This window comes from Oncorhynchus mykiss, chromosome 3, assembly GCF_013265735.2.
Source record: "Oncorhynchus mykiss isolate Arlee chromosome 3, USDA_OmykA_1.1, whole genome shotgun sequence".
In the NCBI taxonomy this organism is placed as follows: Eukaryota; Metazoa; Chordata; class Actinopteri; order Salmoniformes; family Salmonidae; genus Oncorhynchus; species Oncorhynchus mykiss.
The window spans coordinates 19,919,877-19,939,876 of NC_048567.1; the positions used below are offsets into that span (position 1 = coordinate 19,919,877).

A 20,000-nucleotide genomic window follows, 5' to 3' on the forward strand; every position below is an offset into this window, starting at 1 on the left:
CTTATAGTATTTGTCCAGTAGGTTTCCTCAAGGGGAATGCACCCACTTCTACATCAAAGATAAAAAAAAACACTTAGTAAATACTATGGTAATGTCTGCAAAAACACTACAGTGAATATTATAGTATATAAATATAGTAACAGTACAGTATTTATTCCATAGTATACTATATTATTTTATTATGTGGGTCTATCATCCATCCCTCCCTCTTTCCCTATTTGCTCCCCTCTGTTCCTCTATTATTTCCTCCCATCTCGCTCTCTCTCTTTCCCTGCCTCCCATCTCGCTCTCTCTCTTTCCCTGCCTCCCATCTCGCTCTCTCTCTTTCCCTGCCTCCCAGCTCGCTCTCTCTTTCCCTGCCTCCCATCTCGCTCTCTCTCTTTCCCTGCCTCCCATCTCGCTCTCTCTCTCTTTCCCTGCCTCCCATCTCGCTCTCTCTCTTTCCCTGCCTCCCATCTCACTCTCTCTCTTTCCCTGCCTCCCATCTCGCTCTCTCTTTCCCTGCCTCCCATCTCGCTCTCTCTCTTTCCCTGCCTCCCATCTCGCTCTCTCTCTTTCCCTGCCTCCCATCTCGCTCTCTCTCTTTCCCTGCCTCCCATCTCGCTCTCTCTCTTTCCCTGCCTCCCATCTAGCTCTCTCTCTTTCCAAATCAAATCAAATCAAATCAAATTTTATTTGTCACATACACATGGTTAGCAGATGTTAATGCGAGTGTAGCGAAATGCTTGTGCTTCTAGTTCCGACAATGCAGTAATAACCAACAAGTAATCTAACTAACAATTCCAAAACTACTGTCTTATACACAGTGTAAGGGGATAAAGAATATGTACATAAGGATATATGAATGAGTGATGGTACAGAGCAGCATAGGCAGGATACAGTAGATGGTATCGAGTACAGTATATACATGAGGTGAGTATGTAAACAAAGTGGCATAGTTAAAGTGGCTAGTGATACATGTATTACATAAGGATGCCTCCCATCTCGCTCTCTCTCTTTCCCTGCCTCCCATCTCGCTCTCTCTCTTTCCCTGCCTCCCATCTCGCTCTCTATCTTTCCCTGCCTCCCATCTCACTCTCTCTCTTTCCCTGCCTCCCATCTCACTCTCTCTCTTTCCCTGCCTCCCATCTCGCTCTCTCTCTTTCCCTGCCTCCCATCTCGCTCTCTCTCTTTCCCTGCCTCCCATCTCGCTCTCTCTCTTTCCCTGCCTCCCATCTCACTCTCTCTCTTTCCCTGCCTCCCATCTCCTCTCTTCTCTCCCACATCCCAATAAGAGAGTAAATGGGACCACAAGACCACAATACAACGTTCAATCAGCCCTCACAAACAGCTCATTCTAAATGCAACACTTCCCTTTGCATATCCATTACTCTTGTTAAAACATTGCTTTGTTGTGTGTCATCATCATGGCTCCTCGGTATCAGTGATGTATGGGGGTATTGGTAGTGAGCTCATCCCCATTAGGAGATTCATTCAACTCTCAGATCCTTCTGTGGCTGTGTGTGCTTCCTCAGATACAATGAATGTGAATACATTCCAGAGAGCTGTCCTGGTGTCCTCCCTCACCATTTACACTTATCAACTGAAGAAGTGTAGGGGTGTGAAGAGAGGGAGAGAGAGAAAGAGAGAGAGAGAGAGAGTGACACAGACAGACACAGAGAGACAGGGAAACAAATACTATTTGAACCCATGTGGGTCTGGTGGTGATGACAGTGACAACCCATTACCTCTGTTGGGACAGAAGCCATAAACAGTCTGTCACTCAGCCAGGCAGGCACACGGGCAGGCAGGCAGGCAGGCAGGCAGGCAGGCAGGCAGGCAGGCAGGCAGGCAGGCAGGCAGGCAGGCAGGCAGGCAGGCAGGCAGGCGGGGCTACAAGGTCAGTGCTCTGTGAAGCGTGGTTGTAGAGCAACTTCAGGTCAACTTGTCTGGCTGTGATAAGCAACAGAACAATGGGTTAAGGATGTAGAATAGGATATAATGCAATAGAATAGAATAGGTGAAACAGACAATAAGACTCCCATTCAAAGCAATGCTCTGTGGTGTGTTGCTGGATCAGACATGGTACCATATTGGGTGTCATGTGGACGTTTTCTTCAGTCAATACTTGGCAAATCCTCACGCAGAATTCAGTGCCTTTCTCTGTCTTCTATATGTGTACAATTCTTGTTATTCTCACATTTAAAGTTTATGTGGAGTTTAGAATTGGAATTTAGAGTTCATCCTGCCTATTCCATTTCTGGGCTGATTGGTTAGCTCACAACAGGGCCCTGGAGATAACGAGATGAGAATGGAGTGGGCACACATCCAGCACTGAAGGACTGGAGCGACGGGAGAGAGGGATAAACACAGCCAGGTGTGTTTACATAGCTAACGGATTAGCAGCTGAGCTAGCCTGCTGTTCACTTCTCTCTGTTGGGAAGGGATGTCTGGTGTGCTTAGGATTTAGAGCTGTGATTCCCAACCAGGGGTACTAGGACCCCTGGAGGTACTCGGCCTATCCACAGAGGGTACTTGAGAAGACTCATGAGACCATAGGCTGACTGGTAAAATGCACATGAGGGGGTACTTCAGGGCTACTCCGGGCAGAGCAAAATTCTGTTGGTGAAACAGTAACCCAAAAAGGTTGGGAACCACTGATCTAGAGCAGTGTTTCCCACCTCCGGTCCTCTAGTACGCCCAACAGTACACATTTTTATTGTAGCCCCAGACAAGCACACCTGATTCAACCTGGCACTCAAAGAGTTGAATCAGGTGTGCTTGTCCGCGTGTGCTGTTGGGGACCACTGATAGAGGAGGTTCATGTTCAGTAAACATGGACTTGGATGAGAGCCTATTTGCTCATAATGATTATAGTGGTATTGGCTATAATGGTGTTAAAGAGCAAAGTATATTTGAAGCTCTCAAATGGAAACATGCAAACAGATGAGTTACATAACTTCCTGGTTTTACAACTTCTCTGTTTGTATGATTCCATCTGAGTGGTTTAAATATACTTTCCCCTTCTGTTAATCACTGATGAGAATCACTGATGGGAACTGACCAGGGGCGGACTGGGACCAGAAATCGGCCCTGACATTTCTAACACATCGGCCCAGACCGCCCCTGGAACTGACTGTGTAGGTGCGAGGGAGAAAGGATAAGATGATAGCAAGAAGGAAAGGAAGCATTGTAAAGGGACCTATTTGGACAAACATATAGGCCTATTGTTGGTCCTGCTAGGTACAGTTAGTTGACATTGACCTGAGAAAAGTTTTTTTTAGCATTACCGATTATGGTTAGCATTAGGAGAGGGTAAGCTGATCTTAGATCTATATCTAAAGACCCAAGTTGGACCGTTTGGTTCTCTCCACCTTTCGGGGGCAGTTTGACGGTGTAAACAGCCTTGACCGCCTGTCCATTCTGCAGCTGCATGGTGCAGGTGTAGTTCCCAGCCGTGTCCTGGGTGGGGGACAGGGGGACCACGGTGCTGAGGCGACCCGGGCCAGAGGAGCTCCACTTCAGCGTGCGACTCTGGTTCTGGTGGCTCCACACCACCCGCTTCACCTGGTGGATGGAGGAGATGGATTGTGCTTATACAGTGTGTTCTTCATACACCAGAGCCGTGTTCAGGGGACTATGCAATAGTCCAGGTTGTCCTTCCCTGTTTCAGTCAGTTTTCCGTTTTGTGCCTAATGAACTCAGCCCAGGTGCTCAAGGAGCCATTTTGTGCCTGAAAGCTCACCACACATCAGCTAACTATCAAAGTGAAGAGATGAGGCATGAATGTTGCCAGTCAGGGGATGGTTACCTACCTGGGAGCGCTCTGTATACTGACACGTCAGGACCAGGGCTGATGGAGAATGTCTGGCTTTCACTGGGATGGCGGGATAGTGAGAAAGGAGGAAGGAGAGGAGAGTGGAAGGCAAGGGAGTAGGAAAGAAAAAGATAATGTGAGGTAGGGATAAGGAGAGAGTGAAGGAAGTACCAATAAGTGGTAGTCAGGGGACAAAAAGAGAAGGGGGCAAGGAGAGGTGGAAGGTGAGTTAGGGGGGGTGGGGTGGATGAAAAGAAAACAATGAGAGAATCAGAGATTGGTCAAAATAATATATATTCATTACACAGAATTGCTTCTAATGTGTCGCCTGATGGTGACTGATGCCCCATGTCTCATCAAACCCCAATGAGGATCAATCTGGGTGTAATCAAGCCCTACAGACACACACGTCTCCGTCAGTGATTACAGTGTTTAATGTGTGCCTCCCACAGCCCTGGTGGGAGTGCGGCAGGTATAATCGTACATAATTACACCCATAATGAGGCAAGATAAAAAAATACATGGGTCCGCGGGGCTTTATGTGTGTGTGTGTGTGTGTGTGTGTGTGTGTGTGTGTGTGTGTGTGTGTGTGTGACAGACGTGTGGAGCAGGGTGACAGTGACAGATCGCTTGGTCATGTCTGAGCAGCTGTGATGGCTGCCAGAGGGACAGTGATTATTAAAGCCTTCCGAGACTACAAAAATGGACAGACAGGTGTGTGAGTATGTGTGTGTGTTTCTGCGTGTGTGGGAGTTGGACAGTATTTTCAGTCTTTGTTTTTATTCATACCGATATCTCTATTTCAGACATAAATGAATCACACTTATCTCTTCGCTTCTCCCTCTTCCCCTCTGTACCTTGGAGGATGCTAAGTAGGGTCCTCTGGCTGAACGCGTTGTCATTGAGGAAGACCTCACACGTGTAGAGGCCTCCGTCATTCAGCCCCGGGCTCAGCAGGAAGGAGAAGAAACCCTCTTTTGGGGTAGACAATGGCCCGTCCAGGCTCAGCTGGGCATGAGTCTAGATCAATCAAATTCATTCAATCACATTCATTTATAAAGGCTCTTTTTACATCAGCAGTTGTCATAAAGTTACACCCTTTCCATTTTACAGTAACCCGGCCTGGACCCTGTGGAGCAGGCAGAAACAGAAGCACTGTAGCTAGGAAAACCCCCTTGAAGGAAGAAACCTGTAGAGGAACTCAGTTGAAACGCACGCAAGCTTGAACACACACACACACACACACATCCTCTTCTGGGTGTACCTTGCTCTGCTCTGTGCGGTCCCTCCAGCGGTCGTACCCGTAGACCAGGGTTGTGGTGTTAATGTTTTTGCTGTCTGGGGGCTTCCAATAGAGCAGGACATAGTCGCCCCGCATCGGAGGGCAGGCGAGGGTGATAGGGGTCTGGGTGAGACTGGCCATAGAGATCTGAGCACCTAGGGAGGGGGAGAGGAGAGGGAGGGGGAGGGAGAGAGAGAAAGAGAGAACGGGGGGAATTGAGAGAGAACGTGAGAGATAAGAAGAGAGAGTGGTGGGGGGACGGTGAGAGAAATATGTGGGGAAGATTGTGGGGTTGAGAGTATTAGAGAGGAGGATGAGTGACAGAGATGGCAGTTTGGAGAGGAACAGAACAGACAAGAGGAAAAGAAAAAGAGATAGGGAGAGAGGTGCACAGCAGCAACAGGGATTATGTCGTTATGTTTCTGAGAGAGAGCTGGTCCCTCAGTAAGGTCAATGTGTATTGTGCTGCTTGATCCAGAGGCTGCTGACTCTGTGTTTTAGCTGGACTAGAGTCTACTGTACATGGTGACGACACTCACTATGGCTTATATTGGTGAACGAGGCCACATTCATACCTAGAAAGAGAGAGAGAGAGGGTGAGAGGGAGAGGGTGGGAGGGAGGGAGCGAGAGAGGGAGGAAGAACGACAGAGAGGGAACAAGGGAGTGAGAGAGATAAAGGGACAGAAATAAAGCATTTGGGTTAATGTGGGAGCAGTTGTTATAGTGGGAGCACATATAAATACTAGTCAATTACATAACAATGCCAATACAATGCCGATCTAAATACAATGCTTTACTTGGAGTATTGAGATTCATCCCAGATTCCAATTATGTCACTACACCCTTTCCTGCCTCTCTCCACCCCCCGTCATATCTCACCATCCACGCGGAGGTCCACAGTGAAGGGGAACATAGGGGAGCTGCTGTTACCCCTTGGGTACACCTGGCAGATGTATACCCCCTGGTCAGTGAGGCGTATCTGGGGCAGCTTGGCAACACCCCCCCCTGACCTCTTTGCCAATCGTAGCGGCGTCCCGCCAGGGGACAGCCAGGTTACCTCGGAAACGGTGGAGGCGGGGGACACTTCTGCCATCAGACGCAGTGTGCTGTGGTGAGGGAGAGTGGCTGAAGGAAAGATAGAGACTGGGACCGATGTAGGAGGTAGGAAATAGGAGGAACGAAAGAAGAGATAAAAAACATGTGGGATATTGATACTACAGTCTGACCTGATTGTGTCAAATAAAGTGGGCATGGGGAATTATTTATACATAATATTTACATCAATACCATCACAACTGTATATTACATGTATATGGACATACTATAACGGTAGGTTTGTGTACAGGACCAGAGTTCTATACCTGTGAGGATGGCTAATAGTATGATCTTCTCTCTCAGTTTCTTCTCTTGCTGTTTAATCAGACAGGAGTAGCGACCCTTGTCCTCCATTTTGGGGACAAACAGTAGAGAGAAGTCCCCAGTTTCCTGAAAGTTTGAGTCAACCAATCGCATGGAAGCCTTTGAGGCTGCGCCCGAGAACTGCTGCCTCTCATTGGCTGAGAGGACCAGTTTCCAGTGGTCCAGCCCGGGAGACTTCATCTTCCAATTAATGCTCACAGAGCCCGTGAGAGGCCAATCAACACAGGGTAAGGTGACTTCCCTGCCAACCATTGTCACAACGACATCACTCCAGTCAGGGTCTGATGACGACAAAAAACACACACAAAAACAAATGAGTGAAATAGTGATAGGTCTAACCTTCCAGTGGGCTTACAGGGGACTCCTGCCATGGCTGCTCACACCTATCCGGCTCTATGTGCTCTGTAAAAACGTAAGGTGCTAGTAGAAGGGGTTGCAGTTGGATCAGGCTCTGGCCTCACTACTGATAGATGAGACCTGAGGAGATAAGAGGTGACTAGTTCTGGAGCCACAATCAACACTCAGACTTAACCCAGAGATGCTCATCTCTGCTTCCAGGGGACTCTCAAATGGCACCCTACTTCTTAGAGCCCTGCTCCAAAGTAGTGCACTATATAGGTAATAGAGTGCCAGTTCGAACGCAACCCAGGTTTTTATCCTTCCTTTATAATCAGTAACTGATTTAGATCAGGAAGAGCCAGTGTGTTGTGGACTCTTTAAGCCTAATCAATGGCATTAATGGACCAATTAAACGCCAAGGAGAGTTGAGAGCCAGCCAGACTGGACGGATTAGAGGTGTGTATCCCTGCTTTGACCTCCAAATGACAGGAATATTTCTAAACCTCTACTGAAATACTACCTTATTTATAAAATACTACCTTATTTATAAAATACTACCTTATTTATAAAATACTACCTTGATTATTTTCTATGTTATGTCTTCCATATGCTTTCTGATAAAAGATCCACTGATCCCCGACTGAAGGATCCCACATTAGTTTTCAGCTTCAAAACGAGTGGGTAACCCAGTCACAACAGTTGTATGGGAGAATAATTGCAGGTGAAGGTTATTTGTGCGATGTCAGCTATCAATGGTTAAAATTTCACCATACCTTTAGTGGTCGTGTCAGATTGAGTGATGAGCACCACCGAAGAAGAAATAAGAACAAATAGGAGACATCTAAACTCCATGGTCCAAGCGGAGGCAGCTGAGCAGGTGTTAAGTCAACTCACACACAGACCAACACACACTCTCCACTAGCACCCACCACCACCACAAACAACAACACCCTTCTCATCTCCAGTTTACTAGCAACATTTCTGTATTCTATAACTGTCATTAACAGGGGATGTGGTTGCGTTCCAAATGGCATTCTGTACCCTATTTAGTGCACTACTTTTGACCGGGGCAAATAGTACCGGTCAAAAGTAGTGCAATATATAGGGGATATGGTGTAATTTGGGGCCGAACTTGTGTCTTTACTTTGAACAGGATACGACCTGTCCAAAACCTTGATAGTGTTCAGGAAGAGAGTGTCACTGTGTCCACTGTTAGTGACTGATAAACACTTATAGGACTGGCACAGGGGGAAAAGGCTAGCACAGAAACACAAACACGCACACACTCACTCACTCACACACACACACAGTATAACACACCAGGCTACATGATGATGTAAACTCATGCTGCAGCTCAGGCACTGTACTGTGTATGTTCTTGAACAGAGAGGGAAGAACTTCACTTGGGATAAAATCCATACGATGACCTCAATACTGGGGTTGAAGAATGACAAAAGGAACAAGCACATACAGTATATGTGACAGGGAGAAAGGGAAAAAGACCAATAAAGTGGAGCGAGAGATGAAGAGATGAAAAGAGTGAAAGTGAGGGAGAAAGACAGAGAGAGGTAACGAGGAAGTTAGAGAGATAAAGAGAGAACAATAAAGAGTTTGGGTTATTGTGGGAGCAGTGGAACCCCTGGGCTAAATGTCTTTACATCCCATAAATGTGTTTAATTAAGCTAACGGTGCTATCAGCTCCTCTGAGCTCCATTACTCCATTACCAGATACACTCTTAATTACCACTGAGCTGACGGGGAGAGAGGGGAGAGAGAGAGAAAAAGAGGGGGGAGAGAGAGAGAAAGAAAGAGAGAGAGAGAGAGAGAGAGAGAGAGACATGGGAGAGAGGGAAGAGGGGAAGGGTGTGGGAGAAAGAGAAAGATGGGACAAATGGAGAGAGAGGGGGAGATAAATGAGGAAGAGAGAAAGATGTATGACAGTATGAGAAATTGGAAAATACAGTAAAAGAGAGAAAGTAGCAACAGAAAGAGAAGTAGTGACAGGGTGAGTGATAGAAACCAGAGATACTGAGAGAGAGAGAGAGAGAGAGAGAGAGAGAGCGAGAGAGAGAGAGAGAGAGAGAGAGAGAGACTTCAACTATCTGTACATTGTTTCAATACTGTACATAGCCAATAATATAACATTTGAAATGTCTAAATTATTTTAAAACTTTTGTGAGTGTTATGTTTACTGTTCATTTTTAATTGTTTATTTCCCTTTTGTTTTCATCTATTTCACTTGCTTTGGCAATATAAACATATGTTTCCCATGCCAATAAGTCTCTTTGAAATGAATTGAGAGAGAGACAAGAGAGAGAGCATGGGTGTACTGATCTCCTCCCTCATGGATAAATAATCACTCTAAGCTCTGGCTCAGATTAATGAGTGCTGCCAATGAGCTAATACCAGACAACTATGAACTCCACTATCCTAGTCACAGACCCACAGGCAACCCCAGGACAGGGTGACAGGAGTGGAGAGGAAAACGAAGAGAGAGGAGTGAAAGACAAGGCCGGGATAAAGAAAGTGAGGGACAATACTAGGAGAGGGAAGAGTGACCAAATCCAGACGACCTAACATTGGCCAGATGAGTGAGGGATGAGGGGAGAGGGGAAAAACGAGTTAGGCCCCTATATAGGGGAAGGGCTCAGAGTATTGAAAGTGAAAATAGATTGGGAGAATTCAGAGGTGAACATTGTGGACTGACAGAGGAGAGGAGAAAAGGAGAGGGGAGAGCAGAGGAGAGAAAATGAGAGGTTAGGGGCAAAGAGTGAAATATGCGATGAGAAGGAGGGAATTACAATGAATCAATGTTCTCTGCACGTCTGTAAAACACATGGGTTTACAGATTAGCCTTAAAGCTGGATGATAATATGGCTTTGCAATGTTGCTTTGGTGGACAATAAGAAAATGCTGTTTTTTGATTAGTGGGTGCAGTGGGTGCAGTGGGTGATTAGTGGGTGACTAACCCCGACCTAGAGATCTGATCTGGGTGTGCAAGCTTCAGTTCCAGCCCTGTTTTAATACAGCTAATCAAAATCTTTAGAATCACACCTGAGTGTCATCATTTGATTGTGACATCTGCGTCAAAGATTTTGATTGTGAAATCAATGTTAGTGGTTATTGGATTGTAACGTTTGTTCCAGTGTTAATTGTATTGCGACACTTGAGTAGTGTCATGATTGTGGGACGTTAGAGCCAAACAGCAGAGGGCGCAATAATCATCCATTTGCCTCATTCCGCCACTGCTGGGCTGTTGTGCATAGAATTCGATAATTGAATGGTACATGTATTACAATTGACCTAATCAGTGTAAAATATTGGAGAGGGTGTACTTTCCCATAAATTAGCCTACACATTACGGGTAGATTTTTTTTTCTAAATCAAAACGTGAAGTTTGTAGCATCCTCCATCAAAATGTTTTCATTTCAAATAAAAAGACAGTAGAAAACTGAAGAGGGTACATTGACGAATATGCCTAGTTTAGTTTTTTGTAAAATACAGGCAAGGCAGCTCGCCTTGAGGCTAAACAAATGTAAGTGTGCGCCCTATTAACTATGTTGTCCAGTCTGCTGGAAATCAACAAGGTTTCCGTTTTGGATAACACAATCTTTTAAAAAGTATAATTCCTCAATATTCTCATCCTTTTGGGAGTTTCTAAACTCCAGTCACATATCGTTTGATTTCAAGGAACTGTGACGTTGCCTAGGGATAGTCCATGACATCACACCCAGTAGCGATCTCTCCGCAGTGTGGAAATAGTTGAAGAGCGCACGCAGTCCAATCCACAAAACACATTTTTAGCTAAGCGAGAAATATACATTTGTGAGTTTCTTGTCAGCATCGCTTGGACATGATTTATATTATTTTTAACAGGCTCTGAAAGACGCGCAGTCAGTGAAGGACGTTTGAAAACTGACTTGTGATTAGTTGAAGATTAAGTTCAAACCGGGAAAAGACACGGATAGAGGTTTTTTTTTTAAATCAACGACATAAGATTCATTTAGATCAGAGCACAGACAGCATGGCGAGAGAAGACGCTCGACATTGGCATGACTTCACAAAAATGATCGGACTGTTCAGCGTGGTCACGTTGCTGACTTTTCAAGGTAAGACAAACATATTTCCAAAACAACCATAAATTCACCAGCAGCCTACGTTATCTTATACTCTATCCACGGATCGGTTGGTTGTGTCACCTGCTGGGGAGGTTTCAGTTACGATCCAATCAACGTGCAGGTGTACACTAGGTCTTAACGTTTTTTTTTTCAGGCTAACATTTTCCTTCTTACGGTCGTGAAATAAATTATGAATAAACAAAGTCTACTTGTGTCCCTCAACTAATTTGACTAGACTATTTTCTGACCGTGACACTATCTCACTCGGTAACCAGAGTTTCGGCGTAAAGTAGGCTACGCGGTGTTTTTGCTCTTAAGGTGTGGCTCAGTTGGCAATCGAAGTATATGTTTCTCTCTGGTGCCAGCAGGTGCATTGTCACTTGTTCTGTTCCAAATACAACCCTAGCACTGTTGCGTGTCCTTGATCCTCTTTCCCCAGGACCACGCTTCTCCTTCAATTCCTTACGTCCCCCTGCGCCTTTTATTTCCTCCATCATCCTCGATTAGTGCCAGTTCACAACACATACATTGGGTTAGAAATAGCTTTTAATGTAAACAGTGCAGCAACAGGGTGTAGCCTAGTTGCCACCAACAACAAAAAGTGTTTGAGGCTGCAGTATCACACTTGATAGCGTCCTTGTGGCCTGTGCATTTTTAATAAACACCTGTGCCCAGAGCCATATATTTAAGAAATAAGGCCCGAGAGGTGTGGTATAGGTCCAATATACCACCGCTAAGGGATGTTATTATTTCGCGACGCAACGCGGAGTGCCTGGATACAGCCCTTACATACATCAGGGGGGTATTCCCTTCCATGCCGAGAAGACCGTGCGTCCGCCATAGCAGGCAGCCGTGGTATATTGGCCATACACCACAAACCCCCGAGGTGCTTTATTGCTATTATAAACTGGTTACCAACGTAATTAGAGCAGTAAAAATACATGTCATACCCGTGGTATACAGCCTGATATACCACGGGCTTCAGCCAATCAGCATTCAGGGTTCGAACCACCCAGTTTATAATTAGTTAGACCAACTGAGAATTTTTCTAATTCTAGACATACAGTTGCATAGTATTGTTTAATTAAATATTCACCATATAATGTTAAAGTAAAAATCCATTCAAACTATATTTTGGTATTTTTCTAAATGTTTTGCATGTCAGCAGTCAAGTTTAAGATATTGGACTTTCAAAAAGCAAAGTGTCACGTTTTGCATCATATGATGTATTTTGCTCTGCATGATGATGTGGCTGGTGACACTGCATCTTGAAAGTCCAATATCTTGAATACTTTACTTCTGAAATGCAAAACATTTTGGGACTGCATCAACAACAGTCGACTAATAACTCAAATCTTGCATTTGTATTTTTTTGTGGATTTTAACCTGGCTGCCATCGAATGTTGTCATGTAAATGCATCATAATGCTCATTCTAGACATTCCGTTTTGTAGTCTTTAAAAACAACATTCCTCATGTAATTTCAATGGGGAGCTAACATGGCTAATAAAAAGGGAAACACTGCTGTTCAAATAAAAATCAATCACCTGAACAGTGGTGTTTTATTTATTTATTTAATTTTTATTGTGTGTGCATTTTACCCCTTTTTCTCCCCAATTTTGTGGTATCCAATTGTTGTCTCATCGCTACAACTCCCATATGGGCTCGGGAGAGATGAAGGTTGAAAGTCATGCATCCTCCGATACACAACACAACCAAGCCGCACTGCTTCTTAACACAGCGCGCATCCAACCCGGAAGCCAGCCGCACCGATGTGTCGGAGGAAACACTGTGCACCTGGCAACCTTGGTTAGTGCACACTGCGCCCGGCCCGCCACAGGAGTCGCTGGTGCGCGATGAGACAAGGATATCCCTACCGGCCAAACCCTCCCTAACCCGGACGACGCTAGGCCAATTGTGCGTCGTCCCACGGACCTCGCGGACGGTTACGACAGAGCCTGGGCGCAAACCCAGAGTCTCTGGTGGCACAGCTGGCGCTGCAGTACAGCGCCCTTTTAACCACTGCGCCACCCGGGAGGTCCCTGTGTTTTTATTTTTATTTGTCATGATTTCACCTAGAACTCCAGCACCTGCAAATAAGTACCTGGATGCATAGTAGGACAGCACCCACTGAAAAATCAGGCTACTGTCCCCAACTAGTTCTAGGTGGGGACAGTAGCCTAACCTATTAGTTTTGTTTCAACAAATTTCCCGCTTAGGCTATATTTAACTTCTCAACTGTGCCCACTTTTGGTGTCACACTTTCATATAAAGATCAAAATATGTTGCCAATGTATTTGCTGTATTCAGAAGGTTAATTTATTCAGGTGTGGTAGGCTTCGTGCTCAGGTGTGCAGATTCTCTCCTTACACTTGCAGAGTGATCAGGCAAGTTGGCCCAAACAAATGTAAATCTCTATATTCATTTATTTTTAGTGGCAATTTAACCCAGACCTCTTTATTTTTTCCTTTCCCATGGATAAAAAAAGTCAACACTGTCTAAGGAAACCTTAGTTCCACAGAAAGAGAGGGTAGTGGCCTAGCCGAGGCCTACTGTACTGCCTGCTGTAGTTGATTACAATTTTATTTATTTAACTAGGCAAGTCAGTTAAGAACAAATTATTATTTTACAGTGACGGCCTAACCCGGCCAAACCCTAACCTGTACAACGCTGGTCCATTTGTGTGCCGCCCTATTGGACTCCCAATCACGGCCGGTTGTGATACAGCCCGGGATCGAACCAGGGTCTGTAGTGACGCCTCTAGCACTGAAGTGCAGTGCCTTAGACTGCTGTGTCACTTGGGAGCATTGTACATAACACAAAAATAATAATATCATCATCCGGCCCAGAAATGTATTTGCTTTTGTGATTTATTTATGGCGTGGACCTTTTCAGCCCAAATCCATTTTACAGAACATCTAGTGCACTTAGGGGGAAGGAAAACGGTGGCAAACAAAAAGGTTTCTCCATATTTATCAGGGAAAATGCTGGTTTAACCAGTTCAAGTGTAAAAATCTCCCTCTTCACTTTACTGATTTTACAGAAAGAGCCTCTTACACGACAATGTTCAGGCCTTGTTTGTGTTTTTTTTTGTTCTTTGCTAAGCCAAGAAAATCTTGTTTATAAGGAAATGACCAAAAAGAGTTTCAATAGCTTAGTAGAGGAAGGTAGGCTTAGTTCAGTTCTCATCAATTTCAATTTAATATAGTCTCATAACACAGCTTACAATGTAATAACATTGAGTTTAATTTGTTTTGAATTAAGGTAGGCTTCTATAGTATGAAAATCAATAAAAGACATGTCGTAGAAAATTAAGTTATCTTGAGAGAATGGATGGGATTCCACTTTGAGCCCTGAAACGACACTGTAATACCCCCTAACGAGGTGGAGGCCCTATGTGGGTCAGGAGGGCTTGAACCCTGTTACCATGGTGATGTTTTATATTGAAATAGGGCTATGGGGTCAGCTGTGACTGGTTATGTTGTCTTTACGGCTGAGTAAACGGCGTTGGTGTGTGTGTGTGAGAGCGACTGGTGGGCTGGCAGGGTCAGGGGAGAGAGCAGGCTACAGTCGCACGCTGTTGGAAGAAGAGAGAAATGTGACATTAGGCCAAATTGACTTTGTGCACTGACCAGCAGTGAAGACACTTGAGATCCTCCTGATGGGTCTCTTCAGCCATTTGGGAACCGGTGGCTTCTTTAGAATGATGCAGAGACGGTTCAGGCTGAGGATTGTGTTCGGAGTCAGTCTGTTGATGGTTGGTAGGTCAGTTGGTTTATAGGACTGAATGAACAACTGATTCAGACCCCCCCCTCCCCCGTCCTCCCCGCCACCACCACTTGAGCGCCCTCCCCCGCCTGCCAGACCCAGTACATACAGGGGGCCTTGTTCTCTTGTCTTTTATTTTCTACCATCTTTCATGTTCCTGTCCAGCGCTTTTGTTTGAGCGACGTTAGTTATTGGTTTATTCAAACGCACTCCCTCCTCTCCCTCTGTCCTCAAGGCCATGCTGTTTATGGGTGTCTGAGAGGGGGAGGGAGAAGGGGGTGAGAGAGAAAGATGTGTAATTCCAGGGATAAAAGAATGTGGAATGTGTGTTTTGAGGGGATGGGAGACTATAATTGAAACATTCTTATCTAAATCAATGTTTTTTTTCCCAGACAAACACAGCAAAAACAACGCTGCAGAAATAGACTAGTCTCATTTCAAATTGGAAAAGCAACCTTTTTTGAATGTGTGAACTTTTCAATGAATGTCTGTATGCTCCAGGTGTTATGTTAATGAGGTGTCCTTGCCCCTCTGCTATAGAGCTGCAAATGCCATGGGGATTGGGAAAAGGTCAGGTGTGTGTGTGTTCGTTAGCCTTGCTTTGGCTGCTTTTAGTATGGCTTCATCATGGCCCTGTCTCTCACTCTCTCACACACACACACACACACACACTGCAGGGCCTGTTTAGAGTGTAGAGCAATAGTTGCCCTCATCACCAGTAAACCTCAGTTGATTCAGACATAAATGTGTGTTTTTAGTTTACAGCCCAATGCAGTCGTGAATGTAATACTAAGTGTGTGTGGACGGTGCCCAACACCTGTGGCCCTGACTCTGCTGCCTCCATGGAATTCTAATTCAATCCTCATTTTATGGCAGTTTATAACAGTTCATCAATGAACTACATTCCACATAGAATGAAAAGAACTAATACAGTAAGTCAAGCCATAGAGCTTATTGATGCACGTGTCTATAATCAATGTATGTGGAGAGACGATGGTTATTTTCTCTGTATTCATATTTCCTTTAAATCAAAGGCCAGACTAGGTTGTTGTTGATTTAACAAACATCATTTAGACAGGATGGATAGTTCTAGAGAGAGAGTGAGTGAAGGGGAGAGGGATGTATAGAGAGCGAGGGAGAGTTTGGTCGGTCAGCAGCAGTTCTTGTCGCTGAATTGTAAGTTTTGCTTTTGGACTGGGAGGCAGGAGCAATAGTAGTTGACACACCGCTAGCTAGTGATAAATGAGGGTGTGTAACCTGAGGCTATGCTGTGTAGGGCTGACACCATTTAGTCGATTGTTTGGTAAATAGGTCAACAAATATATATTTTTTTCGACAAGCATATGTAAAACAAAAAAAAATAATTATGGCACATGAGACAGCTGTCTGATTCACGCCCGTCTCAGGGGACTAGTCCATTGCGGTGGCCGCAGGGATGGCACACTAGTGTCACCAGTAGTACATTTACTGTTAATTCCCATCATTTCTAATCTACAATGTTTGTTTGGTTATGGTAATTTCTGTTAATGCATTCAATATATATTATTACTACAGTCTTGTCATCGGAGGAATGGACACATTGTTTGTAGAGCGCACAACCTAGACTACGCTTGTGAGCAAGTTTTGGTTTATTGCATTCCATTTATGAGTTGTCAATGTATTTGTTGTCTTTTGTTTGGAGCACTCCTGTCAATGTTGAGTAAGGACACGCACCTGATTGTGCATAGATGTAGGCCTATAGGCTACCTGGCCTGCATGCAGAAGTAGGCCTATAGGCTACCTGGCCTGCATGCAGATGTAGGCCTATAGGCTACCTGGCCTGCATGCAGATGTAGGCCTATAGGCTACCTGGCCTGCATGCAGATGTAGGCCTATAGGCTACCTGGCCTGCATGCAGATGTAGGCCTATAGGCTACCTGGCCTGCATGCAGATGTAGACCTATAGGCTACCTGGCCTGCATGCAGATGTAGGCCTATAGGCTACCTGGCCTGCATGCAGATGTGCCCATTCGAGGATCTGATAGAATTAGTAGCCTGTCTTATCTCACCATCACTGTGTAACTTCTCAAAGGAATATTTTCTTTGCCTCAAACAGCAAGTAAACAGTCTGTTTTTTACATCCATTTGAGAATGACAATGGTTTCTCAATGTAGCCTATTTGAAAAATATTTCCAACTCTCTCCCTGTTGTTAACCACTCAGCATGAAAGGGGGAAACAATGTCATGCTCTGCTCTGGTGGAAACGTCATAAAACAGGCTTACCTGATTACTTCTTACCCCTTGGGAAAATAGTCTACAGCTGTGTCTGTCCAGAGTGAGGGCTGGACCAAGTTATTAGTTGATGCAGTGTTTCTAGTTCCTTGCAGACAGGCCATAAGTAGCCTGTTATTTTTAGGATATATATTTTCTACCTGCAGGCTGCAATGTTTTAATATGTTTTATTTTGACAATTTTTACATCTTGGTAATAGTTACTTTTAGATTTGTATAATTTTCATTTAAATATAATTTTGATTAACCACATGACGTTGATTTTGCGATATGAAGACTATAAGTTAAATGAAACTGTTCCATAAAAATGTCTCATAGCAAAGGGTCTGAATACTTATGTAAATAAATGATTTCTGTTTTATTTTTAATAGATTTGCAAACATTTCTAAACCTGTTTTCTCTTTGTCATTATGGGGTATTGTGTGTGTATATTGAGGATTTAAAAAATGTATTTCAACCATTTTAGAATGATAGGGTGTGTGTCGCTCTTCGGTCAACAGTTTTAGAACACCTACTCATTCAAGGGTTTTTCTTTATTTTGACTGTTTTCTACATTGTAGAATAATAGTGAAGACATCAGAACTATGAAATAACCCATGGAATCATGTAGTAACCAAAAAAGTGTTAAACGAATCATAATGTATTTTCAACTCTCAGTTGAACAAGATGTCTTCTTTGTCTGGGGAATCCCTAATGCGGAGAGTCAGATGGCATCTCAATAACCAGTTGTGTGTGTGTGTGTGTGTGTGTGTGTGTGTGTGTGTGTGTGTGTGTGTGTGTGTGTGTGTGTGTGTGTGTGTGTGTGTGTGTGTGTGTGTGTGTGTGTGTGTGTGTGTGTGTGTGTGTGTGTGTGAGAGAGGCAGTTTGCCGGGTGGTTTCTTCAGGATGTGGTGGTTTTCCTCCCTGTCTACCACAGCCGTCTGAGAATAGCCTCCTTTTATCTCTACATATTCATTAAACTGACACGTCCTATCAAAGCATCTTTCAGAGGGTGTTAAATAACTAATGATGGATGGATCAGGGCATCTTTCAGAGGGTGTTAAATAACTAATGATGGATGGATCAGGGCATCTTTCAGAGGGTGTTAAATAACTAATGATGGATGGATCAGGGCATCTTTCAGAGGGTGTTAAATAACTAATGATGGATGGATCAGGGGCATCTTTCAGAGGGTGTTAAATAACTAATGATGGATGGATCAGGGCATCTTTCAGAGGGTGTTAAATAACTAATGATGGATGGATCAGGGGCATCTTTCAGAGGGTGTTAAATAACTAATGATGGATGGATCAGGGGCATCTTTCAGAGGGTGTTAAATAACTAATGATGGATGGATCAGGGCATCTTTCAGAGGGTGTTAAATAACTAATGATGGATGGATCAGGGGCATCTTTCAGAGGGTGTTAAATAACTAATGATGGATGGATCAGGGCATCTTTCAGAGGGTGTTAAATAACTAATGATGGATGGATCAGGGCATCTTTCAGAGGGTGTTAAATAACTAATGATGGATGGATCAGGGCATCTTTCAGAGGGTGTTAAATAACTAATGATGGATGGATCAGGGGCATCTTTCAGAGGGTGTTAAATAACTAATGATGGATGGATCAGGGCATCTTTCAGAGGGTGTTAAATAACTAATGATGGATGGATCAGGGCATCTTTCAGAGGGTGTTAAATAACTAATGATGGATGGATCAGGGGCATCTTTCAGAGGGTGTTAAATAACTGATGGATGGATCAGGGCATCTTTCAGAGGGTGTTAAATAACTAATGATGGATGGATCAGGGCATCTCAGAGGGTGTTAAATAACTAATGATGGATGGATCAGGGCATCTCAGAGGGTGTTAAATAACTAATGATGGATGGATCAGGGCATCTCAGAGGGTGTTAAATAACTCATGATGGATGGATCAGGGCATCTTTCAGAGGGTGTTAAATAACTAATGATGGATGGATCAGGGCATCTTTCAGAGGGTGTTAAATAACTAATGATGGATGGATCAGGGCATCTTTCAGAGGGTGTTAAATAACTAATGATGGATGGATCAGGGTATCTTTCCTGGAATGACTCAGCCCCAATGCTGGGAGCAAACATGGTGGCTCACGATGAGGTCATTCAGAGATCCTCCACTGGGAGTGTTTGTTTTCCTGGGAGGGATGCCAGATTTGAGCATCCCATCCACTCAAAGGGAGAAGTAGAAATCCTCCCCTTTAAGGAATGCCAAATGCCATTACGATGAATGGGAGTGGAAGGGTTTACAATATCATAGCTCCGCTGAGGTCATTGGGGTCAGGTTGGATTCCAACTAGAGCAGGACACATCTGTAGATGTTATCAAGGCTGGATATGGTATGAATCAGTTGAAATGCTGATACCGCTCCTCATCATCCATTCCTCTATCAAACACGTCTTCGTCACAGCAACACATTTGCACACACACCCGTTTCTGTCTCCCTGCCTGCCTCTGTACACTCAACACAGTACCTTAGAGAATCCGTGTTTAGCTTGCCATGTTGGGTGTAGGAGATTCTCTTTGACACAGTCCCAGATGATTACCCAGCTACAGTGGTAACACCCCCATCAAGAGAGACTGAGTCTAGGAGCAGCCCCTGAATAGGACATGGCATAACACTGCAGCAATGGTTTCACAGTACCAGTTACCCAGACTCCTGCTGTGCCCAATGAAACGGTGACCCAAACAGTGGTGAAGTACCCAATTGTCATATTTGAGTGAAGGTAAAGATGCCTTTCATAGAAAATGACAAAAGTGAAAGTCACCCAGTAAAATCCTACTTGAGTAAAAGTCTAAAAGTATTTGGTTTTAAGTATCAAAAGTAGAAATAATTTCAACATGAAACATGTATTTAGTGAGTCCGCCAGATCAGAGACAGTAGGGATGACCAGGGATGTTCTCTCGATAGGTGTGTGAATTAGACAATTTTCCTGTGCTGCTAAGCATTCAAAATGTAACGAGTACTTTTGGGTGTCAGGGAAAATGTATGGA

General features: G+C 44.3%; 2 protein-coding genes across 5 annotated transcripts in view; one reads left to right on the forward strand and one right to left on the reverse strand.

The window, feature by feature from the left end:
- Window positions 1-11,864, reverse strand: part of g6f-like-b (G6F-like-b protein) — a 17,221-nt gene extending 5,357 nt beyond the window's left edge. Inside the window, exons 1-8 of one of the 2 annotated variants that reach the window (XM_036963613.1) lie at window positions 11,749-11,864; window positions 6,441-6,779; window positions 5,959-6,222; window positions 5,618-5,653; window positions 5,061-5,233; window positions 4,654-4,816; window positions 3,795-3,856; window positions 3,354-3,546 (exon numbers count right to left, since the gene is read on the reverse strand). In XM_036963613.1, the coding sequence (XP_036819508.1) occupies window positions 3,354-3,546; window positions 3,795-3,856; window positions 4,654-4,816; window positions 5,061-5,233; window positions 5,618-5,653; window positions 5,959-6,222; window positions 6,441-6,750 (1,201 nt within the window). In that variant the 5' untranslated portion in view covers window positions 6,751-6,779; window positions 11,749-11,864. 2 annotated transcript variants of the gene reach the window in all.
- The window catches only part of LOC110512638 (nectin-2), an 86,335-nt gene continuing 76,534 nt past the window's right edge, over window positions 10,200-20,000 (forward strand). For 2 of the 3 annotated variants that reach the window (XR_005041340.1, XM_036971395.1), the window contains exon 1: window positions 10,200-10,946. Coding sequence is in view for 2 of the 3 variants with exons in the window: in XM_036971395.1 (XP_036827290.1) it covers window positions 10,862-10,946 (85 nt within the window). In the remaining variant the exon portion in view is untranslated. The remainder of the gene's footprint in view (window positions 10,947-20,000) is intronic. The other variant, XM_036971406.1, reaches the window with a different exon arrangement.